Source organism: Micropterus dolomieu, linkage group LG15 (assembly GCF_021292245.1).
Source record: "Micropterus dolomieu isolate WLL.071019.BEF.003 ecotype Adirondacks linkage group LG15, ASM2129224v1, whole genome shotgun sequence".
Lineage (NCBI taxonomy): Eukaryota > Metazoa > Chordata > Actinopteri > Centrarchiformes > Centrarchidae > Micropterus > Micropterus dolomieu.
In genome coordinates, this window is record NC_060164.1 from 2,599,178 (window position 1) to 2,617,459 (window position 18,282).

The 18,282-nt window shown below is 38.0% G+C and overlaps 1 protein-coding gene across 1 annotated transcript in view; it reads left to right on the forward strand.

The window, feature by feature from the left end:
* col13a1 (collagen, type XIII, alpha 1) overlaps positions 1–9,165 on the forward strand; it is a 177,355-nt gene extending 168,190 nt beyond the window's left edge. Inside the window, exons 37-39 of the mRNA XM_046071250.1 lie at positions 4,100–4,186; positions 6,988–7,026; positions 7,157–9,165. Coding sequence (XP_045927206.1) covers positions 4,100–4,186; positions 6,988–7,026; positions 7,157–7,159 — 129 coding nt within the window. The 3' untranslated portion in view covers positions 7,160–9,165. The remainder of the gene's footprint in view (positions 1–4,099; positions 4,187–6,987; positions 7,027–7,156) is intronic.
* Positions 9,166–18,282: the final 9,117 nt, after the last annotated feature.

The window sequence follows — 18,282 nt, forward strand, 5'->3', positions numbered from 1 at the left end:
GTGGCTCTTTTTATTTCTGGGGTTGCCCTCTCTCCCTCTCACAAACCTTGGCCTCCTCCCCCTCCCTTACTCCTACTTAACAGTACCTCATCCTTGCTAGCCTTCAAATATTCACTCCAACCACTGACCCCTTGTATTGGCAAGCAGTGCTCCCTGCGTCACTGTGAAATTGTATGCTACATTTAGATGCCAGCACACTAACAATTGTGCATGTTTCTGAGCTATTAATTTTCAAGACAGGTTAATTTGTTAGTTAGGTGAGATTCAAAGTGATCAGACTGAACCTTTCAACTTTTATCCAATGCCTTTATAACTGCTGATACTTAATTTACCATATTTGTAGTCTTTTCATGGTTTTCAAACTACTGAACACTCATGCAGTGGGCTTCATAAATTCCCAAGTGGCACAATAGCTGATAAAGAATAGCAAGGCTGCACAAAGAAACATTTCATGTCACTTACAGCAACTGCATGAACCTACATCATCTCTTAATTTGATACTAGCAACACTCACAGCTGGGCTTTGCATTTGAGCCAAAAGCATTTGATAAACCTTAAAGGGGCTATATGTTGTTTTTCAATTAAAATCACTTATTAATAAATCAAATTTTTACTACCTTTTTGTCAATAGGCTCTAACCTCACTTAGAAATTAAGCACACGCCTGTTTTTACTATTGCTTGGAACAGCCACTATTCTGCTTTTAATGTGAAGGCACCGGGTTGGGATGTTGCTACATGCGTGCTCCTGAGCCTCTCTCAGACTACAGCAACAACACCGCAGCTAATGAAATGCAGTCCACCAACACCATAAAACAACTGGTTCCCAGCACAACAGAGACTCCAACATAAACTCCACGTAAGGATACAAAACAATAAAGGTTTATGTGCTGAAGCCTGTCAGGCCAAACGAGAATCAGCTTATGTCGGAGAAAACCGGGAACAATCTGAAAGGCTGGAGAAACACAGAGAGAGTCACGTTTGCTCGCTAACACCGAGCAGCTGCTAATGTTATCCGGTGCATTGCAATATATAATGTGTAATGTTATGGCTTTCCACATTACTTTACCAGATAACGCAATTCATATTACTATCCTGTGTAATCCTGTAACAGAAATGATGTAACGCTACAAAGCAAATGTGAAGTGATTTGATTATACCAGCCTTGGTGCAAGGCAGGAGCAGCCAGCTACTTTAGCATGGATCAACCACTGTTTGATGTTCAATTTAGATTTATTGTAGTTGTACCAATACTCAGGTAGACAGCTTCTCCACCGTCTCAGTCGCTGTATATGATGTATATGACCCGCATAATATACAATAATGCAACATAACGGCACAGAACAACACAATGGAAGAGCCAATGTAGTAATGTTACTTACCGCGGCCTAACTGTTATAAAGTGTGACAAGAATTTCATTATAATATTCAGTCTAGCTCACTAACCGTTTTATTATCATCCAATACATTTAGCTGTGCTGACATTGCTGAGCCTCCGGTGAAAGACATAAATAGTATTGTTAGTTAGCCTACTGAAAAAGCAGCAGGCAAGCTAATGCCGATGTAGCACGTCAAATAAATGCAGTAAATGTAACATTATCATGTGAGGAGCATGGATTAGTGAAGCTGTCTCCCAGTCTGTCTATAGCCGCTTCCAGGAGTATTGTGTCAATATGAGGCTCGCTGCGCTGTATGAGCCGGAAACATTGAAGTAATAGAGCCTGAACATGTCTGAAGAAAAGCCACAGCTGGCATGCCGGTGTTTCTTTATTTATTGTGGGGTCTCTGTATGAAAGCGGTTGTATATTGGATTATGCTCGCTCATGAATTCAAGCGATCACACGTACATGGTTGCAGTCTTAAAAACGCACTGTTAGTGGCCGCTGAAAACTACATATTACCCCTTTAAATCTGAAAAACGTCTAAAATAACCAAGGGTGTCTAACTGCAAACCTCCTCCACTGTGGCTGACTGTTCTCATCTTAGGGCGTCGAATGCCAACGCTTTTAGAAAAAGTGACAACTCGTAGTTAATTGATGCACCTAAAGGTGCAGGCTCCTGTCTCAGGTCGGCTCCAGTGTCAAGACAGAAAATACACGCAAAAAACCCCAAAATAAAATCATGTGATTTGACAGGGAGCGCATTCAAAAATTATAAAATTAAATCATGTAGACACTTATAGGGGAAGGCATTTTGTTGTTGATTTATATTTAATTAATCAGTCAACATTGTAAGTGAAAAGTAGTTGGCTAATTCCTTAAATATAGCATATTGATTTGAGCCTATCCTGTCTACTTAGCACTTAACATGCCAGTGTAGCAACAAAGCAGACTGTATATTGCTTCAATAATTCAGCAAGTAGCAGTATCTTTGTTACAGGCACTATTGATTTACTGTCAAAATAGGACGTTAACTCTGTCCATACAGCAGCCATCAATTCACAGAAAAACATAACGTCGTTAACACCTCTCTCTGCCCGTTATGGTATCATCCATCCATCCATCGTCAACTGCTTATCCTGCGTACAGGGTCGCGGGGGGCTTGACCGTATCCCAACTGACTGATTATTATTATTAATCATGTCGTAATGACATTCATGCGGTGCGCAGCATAGTTCATTTGGAAAACTTGTTTATTTTAACCTGTTTATCTTATCATTGTAAATAATAATTTCAATGAAAATACATTTGTGATTAAAAATAATAGTTGTTGGTAAATTAATAAGTGATTAATGCATGATTTTACTGCTTCCATAAGAGCTCAGACCCTCCTCATGGGAGCTGAGCTCACACATAACTAAAACCCTACTGGACTAACGTTATATGGACTACAGCCTGTGGACTGTCAAACTGTAACATCTGTAAAAATGAGCACACATGCAATACAACATGTATACCTGTATCAATAATTCTGTAAATATCCTAAATATCCAATTTTTTAAAATGAATCGAGACACAGAAGTTAGTAGCATGCTGTAATAATACTTTTACTTTATCACTGTATACACACAGTTAGAAATAGCTACCACTATCAATATTTATAAATCTAAACCACTTAAATTAGTATATGCCAGCGGTGGCTGTGGTGAGCCCCTGAAGATCTATGGGAGTATTAATATTTTTTTGTGGATAATTTAAACTGTTTAAATAACCGTGTGTGTGTGTGTGTGTGTGTGTGTTAGATCTTTCACTGCTCCAAAACAGCTGATTCAAACTATCAATAGCTGCTTAAATCGGCTGTGTTGAAGCAGGGAAAGATTAAATCATGCAGGACCAGGGGAGGGTCGGGAAATACTGTCATAGTAATGTTACCTAAACTTCAATTCAAATGAGATGAAAACAGCCAGTGATCGAAACGATATAAATCTTTATTTTATCTTCTTTTGGACAAATAATTAACCTGAGCGTCATAGTCAACATATTAAGACAAATGCAGACCTATGCACTTGTTAATGCTTTACAAAAAATGTTTAATAAAGCCGAACACACAATAGCTTACATTAGCCACAGAAAAAAAGCTAATCCTACATTAGTTCTTCAGGAGCTAACGCCAGCCACCGTTGGTGTAACGTTAGCCTAGCATGACCTATGTAGAACGACAAATAACCTAACTTACACACGTAACATCAGCCAGTCACCTCACATGGTCTGTCTGCCACTTCACTATTCTTTAGCTTTTATTTTTGGATGTTAGCCTGTCACTCATTTTCACATTTGATGTTTTGTTCAGCAGATTATTTTACATGGTAAAATGAAAACATAGCAGTACATGTAACAGCTTTCTCACTTGCAAGTCTATTAAAACCTACTTTTAGTGGACACTAGCTTGTAGGTAGACCTTGGTAAGGTACTTGGATGAAACCTGCCCACCAACAGCACTGGCTATAATCCCTCTTCCCTAACTACCTCTACTGACCTTCCCTTTCCACTAAAAAGCCCACCAAACACATGAGTCAATTAAAATAAATGTCATGTTGTCTAAATTGCATATATGTAAGAACACCTGGCAGATGAACTCTTTCAAAAAAACAAACATTTGCTTCATGTATGGCTTAATGAGGAGGACTAAAGTTTGTCTTTTTAAATACGCTGTTGTTTGCAGGGAGAGAGGGGCAAGAAAGGCAACAGGGGGGCCAAAGGGGATAAGGGAGACCAAGGAGCACCTGGATTAGATGCCCCCTGTCCGTTGGTATGTCATTAGTCTGATTAACCAAGAGCCAAAGGGAAGGAGAACTATTTTAGAATACAACAAAATCCCATAGAGCTTCAGTTTCTGAGAAGATTTGTATTAAGTAGTCAGCTTCCTTTTGGCTCTGGTATTTAGTGATTCTAATCAACCTCAGGGAAGTTTTGGTCCAAGTGTCCACTGCAACCTGTCCAAGATATTGGGAGATGAGGGTGAATTAATTGATGAGATCTTAAATTTAATTTTGATCAATTAAAAAACTTTCATTAGACAAAGGAAAGGTTGTAGCTTAAAGATGAAAATAGATTTATCAGGTACAAAATGACTTGGATGGACCACAGACCACAACTCTGCCTGAGGAACCTCTTTTTTTCCAGGAATTATACAGAGCAGAACCGGGCAGCTACTGCTGATGAGTATCTAAAGATGCCAAGTATGTTGTCTCTATTTTCAGCCTCCCTCTACCCTGTCCTTTATGTTGCCCTTATATGACAGATTGGGGACAAACTAGATTTCTGCACAGGCCAAAAAATTTGACCTGAAACCATACCTTTAATACCCGGCCCAAGCCAGAGAGAAAAAAGTTACATCCTTCCATTTGTCATTGTACACATGAAATCATTCAAAACATTTCAAACTCATCTCAGAAAGCCCAGTTCCTGTCTGTCCCAGGTTGCCGGCATGTTTAGGAAACTTGCATCCAGTCACCCAGTGGACCGAAGGGGAGATCCTCCCGCCATTAAGCAGTGGAGGACAATTGCTGCTTCGCTAGAAATGAGCTGCAAATCTGGTTTTTAAATGGTTGATTTCACAAACAGGGTTTCCGAGGCTTTAAAGGGGAGAAAGGTGAACCGGGCTTGCCAGGCCTGGACGGGCTGGATGCCCCTTGCCCTGTGGTATGGTGCTCTTTCCTTCCCTTCATTTTTCCCAGCATGCCTCTAGCTATCCTTAACCTCACCCCTGACTATGGGCACTCAGAAGTTGCACTGTAGATTCACAGAAACATCTACTTTTGCATGAAAGTTAAAATCAACTTATTGTAGTTGACTCACCTAGTAATAGGCCAGAACATTTCCAACTGACCTCCCGTAGAACTAACAAGAACAAGCCTTTCGTCTGAAATGAAATACTTGTTTAACACCTGTATCACAACTACTAAAAAACTACTATTTCATATCTATGATTGTGACTAATATCACCAATTACATAACCAGAAATATCTTAAATTTAAAGCCTTGAAATTGTACTAGACTGAAAGTTTAGTAGAGCCTTTCTTCATAACCCCTTATTTACTTTACCATCTCTTGCATGGAGCACCATTTTTTTTCCATCTTCAAGGCTACATAAAACCACAGGTGGTGAAAAGCAGTGGAAACTAAATTAATTTATTTGGTCAAAGCAAGCCCGAGTCGTTGTATTAGAATGGAAAGCGTCATTGCAGCAAGTTTTTCTGTGTACACATTTAGCCTTAAAAAGCCTGTCTGCAAATTAAGTTTTTCTTTGTGCCATCAGTTTAATAAGGCAACCCATTGTCATGTATTCTGCTTTTGATTAGACTGGCTTCTTTGGGGATAAGTTCATAAAACTAAATTTGGACATTGCTCAGATGGTGATACTATATCCATGTTCCAGCTACTATCATGAGTTGCTGACACTGCTGTGCGTTGTGATTGGTAAAGCAGATGTCTCATTACAAAATGGACAACTAGAATAAACATGTTTGTTTAAACACTTGTTCTCGTATTGTGGAAGTTTCAGGGGGAGCAGCAAGTCATGTGATTTTCTAAACACTCCCTATAACCTGGTTATTGGTCCAACGTAAATCTTGTCACGTACACTTAATTCTCATGGCATCCCATTCGTTGCAAAAAACGGTTTTCAAGAACTAGCCTCACTTTGCAAGGCTTCTTTTTGGTTAGATTTGGTATGGGAAGGTACCATAAATCTAGTAATGGAGAAAGGGATTGACAGAAAAGATCTCTTTAATTTCTGAATTTCATCTTCACAGGTAAGGCTGTCTAAGAAGTTTAGTACATGAACATATATTTGTAAATTCAAGCATGAAACCCCAGCATAATTCACACAAGTTATGTTGGAAAAGTGGCTCAATTTAGATCTGTAGCAAAATTGTCATTGCAACAAAACAAAACACAGCATCATAGTCGCCAACTTCCTCCTAAATTGACCCAAAAATCTGAAAGGGAACTGATTTAAACTCATGAATGTGTCATGCTGTATCTACAAAGCTTTGAACGAGAACTATGACAAAATACTATAACAACTATTCAACAAATACAAACTATACAAAAATAATATGAAAGATAGACTAATGGCCAAATTAAGTAATTATTGTTTTGAGGCAGTCTTTGATGACCTGCATGCCTGTCCACTCCTGATAAAACAGTATCTTCCCCAAAATATCTCTGTTCAAGAGATGAATGAGCTGCCTGGCCTGTTTCACTAGTGTAAAAAGGATGCATCCTATATTTAGTAATGTTATTGTTATATCTTACTTTGCCAGATCTTTTAAGAAACAGATTTATGGACTAAATTCAATCAACAACCGTCTGATTCGAAACAGACCTATAATTCATCTTCTGAAATAGAACAGGACTTTTGCTTCCTAAACCCTGAATGGAAAAAATAACTATTCTCTCTATGAAGAGAATACTAATTTCAACTGTTTCTTCTTTATATATTTCTTTATTGTAAAGCGTGTTTTGTATGCATTGTTACTTGCATGATAATATTGTTCTTGTCTGCAGCGTACATTATTTTTCACTTCTTGTTTTTCTTTTTTACAGGGAGACGATGGCTTACCTGTGCCAGGATGTTGGAATAAAGTAAGTTGGAGACTTGGACACTGTTTTGTTTTATTGCTTATTACTGTAGCACCTCACATACTGTATGCTAACTTCACCATGGACATTGTTTGAACTAACATTTATTTTGCCTTTTGCTTTCTCCTTGCAGTGACAATAACATTGGAATGGCTTGTGTGATTGTAAATAGTATATTTATTTTTTTACTTTTTCCCAATTCTGCTATCATCGAGAAAAAAGTAAAAATCCTAAAAATATATGACAAAATGTTTGTACATATTGTCTATTTTAATACGTATAATTATGGAAAACTGCCAAAAAATCAAAGGTAAATAAATATATGACTCAAATAAATTAATATGCCGTTAAACGCACCAAAAACAATGTGGCATAAATTGACATTTCTGATTTAATTTGCTTCTGTATTAATTAGAGATGTACCAATTGCATGGCTAATTCTGATACAAGTTTTTAAAGGGCTGACCTACCAATTCTGATTTTAGCCAGTTCTGATTTTCTTTCTTTCAAAGAACTATAATTGACAGCATACACAAACATTTTTGGAACGTTTTTTTAATGGAAAATTCTTTCTTTAAACACATTTGGCCGGCACAGGATCAGGTATGTGACAGTGATCGGCCCTGGCCATGGCCGATTAAGCTGAAAATCATCCGATTCCAGTCACCATCCAATCAATCTACTATTAATCCCCCTATTTATTTCCTTTGTCATTTAATTTTCCATTTAATCTAATGATTAAATGATTATTTTATTTTTGTATTTAAAGTCCCCATGAAATCAAAATCGATGTTTATTTGTTTTTATTGCAAATGCCTTGCACTATATGTCCCTAATACACCAGCATCTGGTCCAACAATGATAAACAAACATTGTTTTGGAGGTATTCTTGATGGTATTTTAGAGTTTGTCATTACCTGGAAAACGATTTTAAAATGTTGATGACATCCTGCACTCGGGGGCGTGTATTAATTCAGCATCCAATGAAAAGCTTTCTAATTTTTATGATGCCACTGGAGTGTAGTGTTTCTGGGGGCCAACCTCACTGATTACTGTACAAAAACAAAAACATATCTTAACTGATTTTGGTGAAACTGGATCATATTTGATGGAGAACAATATTTTCTGGTTCTCCCTCTGATGTCCCCCGGCTGCCCTGCCTCAACTATCTGTGATTTACAGAGTTTGCTGATGAACAGATAGCTTTAGCTTGTTGCTAAAGTAAGAAGATTGTCACATACATGTTGTGAAATTCATTCTCTGCATTGAACCCATCCCTCAAGGGAGCAGTGGGCAGCCACTATGCAGTGCCCAGAGACCAACTCCAGATGTATATATCAGTGTTTAGTCAGTGGGCCTGGACTGGGAGCTACCTAACATGTTTTTGATGGTGGGGTAAAACAGAGCATAACCACACAGGGAGAACATGCAAACTCCACACAGAAAGGCCAGAACGACCGGGGTTTGAACCCACAACCTTCTTGCTGTGAGGCCACAGTGCTATCCACTGGACCACCATGCTGCAGCTAACTGCTACTAGCTGCTGTTAGTTAGCTGTCATATTAGCTGACTATGCCTGGACTGGGAGCTCGGAGCACTGGGGAGTGTTTTATGTTACACTTCTAATATTACTGAAGCCATGGAGGTTTTCAGGCCAGGGGGCTTTATACAGTCTATGGCCAGGGATGGGGGAGCGTGCAATGACACCGCGTTCAGCAGCCTCCCAGTGAACACAGTCTAAACAGGAACACACAGTCTCAAAGACCATCAGGGAATACAGTACCGAGGTGATTTACAGAGCTTCAGGATGGACAGATAGCTTTACTTTTTGCTAAACTGTTAACTGCTGCTAACTGTATCTTTCTGCATCTGTAGTTAGTTAGCTCAGGCTGCTAGCGGTCCTGTTAGCTGACTCCGGTCCCAAGGTTCCAAGACCCAAACCACGCAAGAAAACCACCCCGTCAAACTGGCCTCGGGGAATCGGGGAATGTGTTTAGACCCGGCTGCTGTGTTCACTCAGCGGGAGCTGGAACCAGTCTGCACAGAGTCTGCATGACGGGTTGCGGGCGTAACGCATATTCAGCGCTATTGGCTACTGCAAAAGTCAATCAATATTTGCAACAAGTCCCTCCACTTTGTGTTAACAGGAAACACGTAGGAAATAACACTCCGGTTTCCATTTTATGGGAACTTTAAGTATGTAGTATTTTCCTTAGCATTTTTCCTTCTATTTATTTATTTATTTTTTACATTTCTTTATGCAAAAGAGGTGGTTCAGTTAGCCCAAAGGATAAAAAAAGCTATATTTTAATTCAATAAACCATCAAAACCATCATAAGGAAGCTTATAATGCAACTGAACTCTTCTAGTACTAGAATACAATTGTAACTGTAAATTTGATGAAAATAAACTAAAATACAACAGTTATACAATATTTTCAAAATATATCGATATTTTGACAATATTTACTGTTTAAATGTTGACTTTTATTGGGAGATATCTTTAAAACACTTTTTCTGTCCATATAACCAAGTTCCAAATAACAAAACATTGAAATATTGATAAAAACAGTGTATATTCATCAATATATTAAGAAATTATATCTACTTAATTATTCAGTTAAACCATATGTTATTGTGAATATTATTGTTACTTGTTCATTAATAAACAAAAGCCACATCAAGAAATTAAGTGCTACATGATGTCTCATACTCCTGTAATACAGTATTTTACAACTTGGGAGGGTTGGCTCATCTGGACTAACAAACCAAAGTAAATGAAGAACATCTCACATCTAGTGCATCAAGTATGACCACTGACAGATAACAGAACAATGTAAGCCTCACTGTTTCTTCACCACAGTCTATTTATTTATTTGTTTATTTGATTGGGACAGTACATGTTAATGAACAAACATGGAATACATGCATGTAAACATGTCGGATTGTAGCTACAAGCTAATTTCCATCCGTAGTCCCACAGGCTAAGATCACAAAGGTCATAAAACATTACAGAATAAAATTTACATCTGCATCATTTATCATTAAATTATTTATTTATTATTTATATAATTAAAAGTCCTATATACAATATTCACATAAAACTTTAACTAAAGTTCATTCAGTTCACAAACACTCATCCATATACAATTAACGAAACAAAACAAAAAAATTAAAATAAGATACAGCATACCCATTAATGCGTGCAATTTTGATTTGCCCATAGCCATTTTTTCAGCTGGACTTTAAACGAGCTATATGTAGGGCATTCTCTCAATGTTATAGGAAGACTATTCCACAGGTTCCCACCCCGGACTGACAGGACCGTCTGACCGAAGGTGGTACGCCTGTGGGGTATTGTTACGTCTCCTCTGGTAGAGGCTCGCGTGGTCCTCTGCGAATTTACGTTTTTTTATCAAGTATTTTTAGTGCCTTTTTATAGAGACTTTCTATGGTTTTTAGTGTTGTGGGGCAAGCAAGAGACCAGGTAGTCAAGCAATAATCAAAATGAGAAATAATCATTAAATAAAAATACGTTTTAGTTGCACCTATAGTTAAATCATTTCGAATATGCTGAAAATTTTGAAGATTAAATTTGACTACCTGTGATTCTTTTTTTACCTGACTTTTAAAACAAAATGTTGGATCGAGAACTACCCCAAGGTATTTAAATTCTGAGACCAGGTCAGGCTCCACTCCATTCAGAAAGACATTTGATCTGATTATTTTGACATGGCGTTTTGAGAAATACATGCACACAGTTTTTCTGGTATTCAACATGAGGCATGAATCCTTTAGCCAGTCCTGCACATAGAATAGAGCCACTGTGAGGTCAGCAGCTACTTGTTGGATAGATTTTGCTTGAGTATAAATTACTACGTCATCCGCATACATTTGCGAAAAGACGTTTGGACATGAATTTGGTAGGTTATTGATAAAAAGAGAGACTGGCCCACTTCTGACGGTCTGTTGTTAGACCTGATTTCAAAAATTGCTTTAATAGCAGGTCTCTAGCTAACATCAGATTTTTGCATTCTTTATTCAGCCATGGCATGGCACCTTTTTTTACACGTATATCTCCCTCTGCTCGAATGGGTTGAGATTACATTCTTTAGAGAGTTAATAAATTTGCTACTACAGTCCATTATAAACCACATAATACATGAAGTTTATAAAGGCATTGGCTGGTGAGGATCAAGGCTCCTCTCACTTTGCTTAATTAGATAAGCATGCAAATCATACCATAATGTCTTTTTTTATTACAACAATTACAATTACAACAGAAATACATAGTACTGACAGCCATAATTTCATCTTGGTAAAACACTGCAACGTTTTTAATGGGCATTTACCATGTGAAAGTAAAAATTACACATTTGTGTGCACAGTGGGGAAGCAATATCCAAATAAAACACGTTTTTTAAATGCAAATTTGGAAAGTATTCATTATTGGTCACTCGATAGGTACACGGTCTTGTTTTCCACCAGTGCAGTAAAATGTGAAGTTTAGCTGCTGATCTGAGCTTCCCTGCTGGTACCGTTTTATTGCCAATAATATTCATCATCTGTTTGTCTCAGGAGGGTAACGGCACATTTCTGTCCACGTAACAAAGCCATAACAGAGCGCTGTAGAATAACTACATGAAATTACAATCCAACTACATATTTTTTCTACCAGCGCAGTAAACGTTAAGCTTTCATGCTGGAAGCTGCCTGTTACTGCCAATTAGTGATCAGCTGATTGTCTCATGAAGGTAACAAAACAAAAACAGAGCGCTGGAGAGAGAGAGATTAACTACATAAAAGTTTTTCTACCAGGGCAATAAAGGTTTAGCTGTCTGATCTGAGTTTCCAGCTGTAAGCTAGCGTTTTATTGCCAGTTAGTGATCAGCTGATTGTCTCACAACATAACGACAAAGCCAAAACAGTGCTGGAGAGTAACTACATGAAATTAATCCAACTACATATTTTACACCACAAGCCAAAGCCAGTGCTGGAGAATAAACCAATGCAACTAACCTTACATGATTTTTCTACCAGGGCAGTAAAGGTTTAGCTGGCTGATGCTTCCATGCTCTAAGCTAATGTTACAGTTTTATTGTTACTGATCAGCTGATTGTCTCGCTAATGTAACCGGCAAAGCCAAACCACAGGCTGGAGAATAAGTAGGCAACATGAAATTAATGCAACTACATATTTAACACCACTGACAGGGGAAACACGTCATGGCTCTCTGTGCTTTCATTTGCATCGCTAAAGTCTGACAGACTTAAGTTAATTACCTGTCCAGCAGAAAACAGACAACTTCAGCACCGCTTTGAAAACATCTGTCCCACATTGTAGACTTCCATCTGGGAAAATCCACAACATCCGTGATTTCTGCCGTCAGCTGTTTGTATCTGTCCGGACTCCTCTGGCTTCATGGTATAAAGATTCACAGGCTGTCGGCTCTCGTGCTAAATAACACGTGCTTGTTCATTTGTCCAAATGTCACTTCTCTTCTTACTTCTAATAAACCAGAAGACTACTCAGAGACTGTATATTATTATTCCCTCTTCTTCTTCTATGTATGTATTTAATTTAGTGACGGGCATCTACACTGCCGGAATTATACAAGCAGAAGAAGAACACTGTGATGACTCATTGTCAGCTACAGTAGAAAAATGACGACAAAATATAGGTTATGTAGATAAAAATGGCTCATTCTAAGGTAATAAAAACATAATGGTTCATTATGTAAGGTCTTTATACACCACTGAAAACATAGTTATGGATATTATGTTGCATTTCTATCAATAGATCCTCAGAAATATTACACACTGAACCTTTAAAACGGCGAAAATAAAAAAAATTCAGTCAGCGATTTTGACCACAGCCCGGCAGCCCACGTATTGGGGGCATCTGTTTTTAACAGGTTTTCATCCTCAACACTACACCATGTAAAATTGTTTTATTTCTGTATACAATTTTATAATTTCTGTATATATTGTTTGCTCTTTGTGAATAGCATGAAGGGAATTACAAACCTCATCACATTATACAACCATGTGTTGTAAAATTACAAATAAATCTACCTTCTACCTTCTCTGATTTCGGTTTGATAAACAGGTAATTCATTAAAGCTACTGTATCTATAATTAGCAGGACCCAGGTGAGCTGAAGCGAAAAGTTTTTGGAAATAAATCTGGGGAAACTGCAAAGGGAAAATAATACATACATAAATTAAATACATTTTACAATGTATAAATAAAATGCAAAATTGAACGAGAAAGGAAAAAAGTAGTGGGATTAATACAAAGGTAAATGAATACTGAAGCAAATCAAAACAGAAAAATCAAGTTGTCACATTTATAAATTACTGAATGCCTACATTTATTTTTTATATAATATTTGTTGCATTTAATGGCATATTAATTTATTTATTGAGTCATTTATTTATTTTGATTTTGACAGTTTCGGTCCTCCATATTGATAGTGTTTATGTATTTGATTTTTATATCTATGCATTATTTTAATATGATTGTTAAAGTTAAAATTATGATGTGGCTACATATGCATGATATTTGTGCATAATGTTAGGTGGATAATGCTTATTAACTTATTGTATTATGTTATTTTGTTCTGTTGTTAAAGACCAGTTGTGGACTGGGAAGATTATGTGTTAGCATTTGGAAAGAGTTGAACTCTCCTCTTTGTGATAAAGTGTTATACAAAAACAGACAAGCACTGCATAAACACTAGTTTTACTAAATGTTCACACAATGACAGAAAGCTGTGTGCACTTTGAATTTTTGGTCATGCGCTCATATTGTACTGATAAACATGCAGATCTAAAACGTCAGATTTAGGGTCATCAGAGATGCTTTTGCCCATTAATGGTTGTACCTAAGGATGGCAAAGGCCCAATCCCAATCTCCAGCTAAAATCTGAGCCTAAAACCTGACTTAGTTGATGCCCACAACTTTGACAATGCCAAAACATGTGTGTTTGTTTTTTTATGTTTTTTACTTACTTCATGGCCGAGGCACTGAAGGGACCTGAATTAAACATATTCCAGGCTTTTGCTTTACAGAGTGGACGAGATATTCTTTTTATCAAAACAGCATCATACACTTACATGTAAACATATGAAGTTGCTCCTTCCATGTATGTTTTTTGATGCCTCCAGGCTTCCTCTAGTCAGTGTTTAACGTCACAACACTATGAACTGTGCAGACTTATGGAAAGTATGCAAAAAGGACTCAAAAAGTCTGCAAGAGAGTCCTTGTGCACTTTTTGAGGGACAGCCCTAAGCCCTCACAGACCTACTACAGACCGCCTCAAAGTCCGTGAGTCCATGAGTGTGGAGATTGGGATTGGGCCAATGTTGGTTCATTAATATCCACTTTGGTCTAGAACAAGATATTTTGATAAAATGGACAGATTGAGGTTTGGTATGGATCCTATAGAAACTGATGTTATAACACCATAATTTTTTTTTTTTAAGTAATAAAAACTGATCACGTAAACCTGCTTAGAATGCAATAAAAATGCTGACCACTAACATAGTAACCTTGTCTGTACAATATAATACTGTACATTACTTTTTTTGTGATTGTGGAGCCCTGTAAATGACAAAAAACAGGAAAAGGATATCAAATGTGTCAATATATATATGATATATATTATATATGTTTACTGCCAAATGAAGTGTAAACATAAATATAAAGCTTTGTACTTACGCAGAATAATAGATGATGGGGAAATTATTCTTTTTAAATCATCATTTTGTTGTTTTTGGGGCTCCATATGCTACGCCATGACTTTGGTGGCTTATTTAATGAAAAATGTAATAACATAGATCATATACTGTAATAACAAGCCTAAATGAAAATAAATAAGTGCATTAAAAGTATGTCATGGATAAATATATGATAAGAATTCAGTATGTTATAGCAAGAACAAACACAGAATTGCACTAGAGCTAGACCAATAATTTAGTCAGGCCATATATCTGCCCATATCAGATAACTGCGTATTGTATCGCGTATGGGTCAGAATCTAGGTAAAGAGGATACATAAACGTGATGTTACTTTTCGAGTTTGGCAGAGCCAAGAGCGGTCACAGGATACAGAAGGCAGTGTAAAAGTTAACAGTCTTTATTCACAAATGAGCTGGTGATGTGGTGGCTGGTGAGACTGACGAGAGCAAGGGGCAGGCTGGATTGAGATGCCGTGGTTCTGTACTGGTTGGCTGTCGCGGTGGGTGATGGATGTGGAGGAGCACAAGAGTTCTAAGAAAACAAGAATGTAAATGCTCCGTACTTGTATAGCGCCTTTCTAGTCTTTTCGACCACTCAAAGCGCTTTTACACTACATCTGCATTCACCAGTCACACACATTCATACACTGAGCCTAAGTGCTCAAACGGAAACTAACATTCACACTCATTCATACACTGGCGGAATAGCCGCCAGGGGCAATTCGGGGTTCAGTATCTTGCCCAAGGACACTTCGACATGCAACTAGGGGGAGCCAGGGATTGAACCGCCGACCTTCCGATTAACAGCCAACCCGCTCTACCTCCTGAGCCACAGCCACCCCGAAAACAACAAGAATTACTCAGAGCGCAAAAACAAGCTTCACAAGAGAACATCGGAGACAAAATGGCTGGAGGTCCTCTACCACATGTGGTTAGGAATAATCTAGGTGACAAGTCACAGCAAATCAGGAGTATTTGAGCAGGAATTTGATGAGTTGATGGGTAAGCAGAGTGTAGCTCCACCAGGTTTCCGGAGTCAAGTCATGCCCACAACACACACACACACAGACAAACAACCAGAGAGACACAGAGTCACAGCACTGGCTGTGACACATGAAGTGCCATTAGGAATAATGTTAAGTCCTTGCTATTCAGACACAGAATGGACATAAGCATGGGAGTCAAGTGCTCTGAGGTGTAGAGAGAGAAACTCCAGCAAACCTCTGCTTCAAAAGTCTCTCATCTTACTCAAAGGTACAGCCTGGTGGCAGAAGCTAACACAACAACAAACATTGATAAGACATAACACTATGAACACTGGATCCTGGAACACATGTTAGATCAGTACATCTTGGAATTTAAACCTGAAGATTAACCAGAGATGATTTTCAAATTAACCTGTAAAGTGAATTAAATTGAATTATACTCCAAATAAATTGTTATTCACCTAAATGTTGCAGCAGATGACTAATTACAAATGTGGATTAGTCCACTAGCAGCCAAGTGTCATATATTACAAACCAAGAGCAAACTGTAATATTAGACAAATAGTCTATGACATACTCTAAAGCAACACAGCTGCCACATGCAGGAAGACAGAAAATCACAGATATAATATGAATATGTTGCTTAGATGTGTTCTTATCTATGACAATTTTAGCCTTATTTTTCAGCTTGGCAGTGTGTCAGCATTTGCACATTAAAAGCCACAGGCACTGAATGAAAGTGTCGTTCCAACTTACTTTTAAGAACGTCTCCTTCAGAAATCAGATTTATTTATTTAACTCGCTCAGAAATGTTCCAAACATTGTTCTTAATTAATTTCATAAGGCAACAAAACCAAATAGGCCATAAAAAGGGCCCAAAAGTGTTTCTTAGCATTTATGAGATCCTGATCTTATAATTGTGACATCTTATAATAACAAGATAAGGTGGTGATACTAGTAGCAATGATTTTGGACTGAAACTTCCAACCAGTGATGGGCAGTAACTGTAATAATCTTACTATATAATAATATTACTTTACCAAGTTACTAGTAGTGTAACGGATTACTATCTCCAAAACAGTACTATTATTACAGTTACTAATCCAAGTAACGCTGCCTTACTATGTTACTGAACACACTATCCTTGACGTGAATGCATTGCGTCTCATTGATTGTGGGGAAGGTCAGCGGCACTGGACCTTATGTTGTTGAAGTCAACTGTTAGCCAAAAAGCTAAATCAGAAGAAGAAGAATGGAGAATGAGGGAGATCTGATTTAAGGAAGCATCTGCTAAAGCAGCACAGCAACATGAAACTTATGGAAAGAAACTCCGGCCGCTACTGCCAGTGATTCTTGGACTCGGGAGAGAGTGGCGTTAATCAATGTTTTACATTTTGTAAAAGCACTGAATACTGCTCTTATAAATACATGTTGCTGTTACAAAAATGAAATTATTAAAAAGTCAGGTGTGGGGAGAGACTGCTTTGTTTTTTGGGAGGATGGGGGGAGTGAAAGTAATATAGTAACGTAACGTAACTATTTACTTTTATATATATTACTTTTCTAAGTAATATTATTACTTTTTTTAAGGAGTGATGAGTAACTATGTAAATGCTCCGTACTTTCTAGACTTTTCGACCACTCAGATCGCTTTTACACTACATCACACACTGGTGGAACAGCCGCCAAGGGCAATTCGGGGTTCAGTATCTTGCCCAAAGACACTTCGACATGTAGCTTATAACTTATTACAATTTCTGAGTAACTTGCACTGCTTCCAACAGGCACTATGTCCATTGTATCTAAACCACACTATGCATACACCAAGTGTTGTGTTATCATTAGGGGACAGACTTAAATTCAGCCAGATTCAATGTTTCATCATTCATGAACAATAGGACTAATAACAATAGTTGTTGTAGCAGAGGGTGTCGAGCAGGAACACGGGGGCAGCAGGTGACTCGCAGCCACAGATCCAGACTCCACTGCTCCAGAGCCAGAAAACCTGCAGGAAGCGATAGGAGGAGAGAGGAGAGGGACGAGACAGCACAAGACTACCGGAAAGGGGAGAAGTTGTGTTAGTAACATGCAATAATGGGATGAGGTTGCATACAGAGGGAGAGAAAGTAGAGGAGAGAGGAGCTCAGTGCATCATAGGAAATCCCCCGGCAGTCTAGGCCTATAGCAGCATAACTAAGGGATGGTTCAGGACTCACCTGAGCCAGCCCTAACTATAAGCTTTATCAAAGAGGAAAGTCTTAAGAATGTCTTAATTCTATTCGGGATTTTACTGGAAGCCAATGCAGAGAAGCTAAGACAGGAGAAATGTGATCTCTTTTCCTGGTTCCTGTCAGAACACGTGCTGCAGCATTCTGGATCAGTTGAAAAGTCTTAATGGACTTTTTCGAGCAGCCTGATAAAAAGGAATTGCAGTAATCCAGCCTAGAAGTAACAAATGCATGGACTAGTTTTTCTGCATCATTTTCGCAATATTACGTAGGTGAAAAAAGGCGGTCCTTGAAATTTGCTTAAT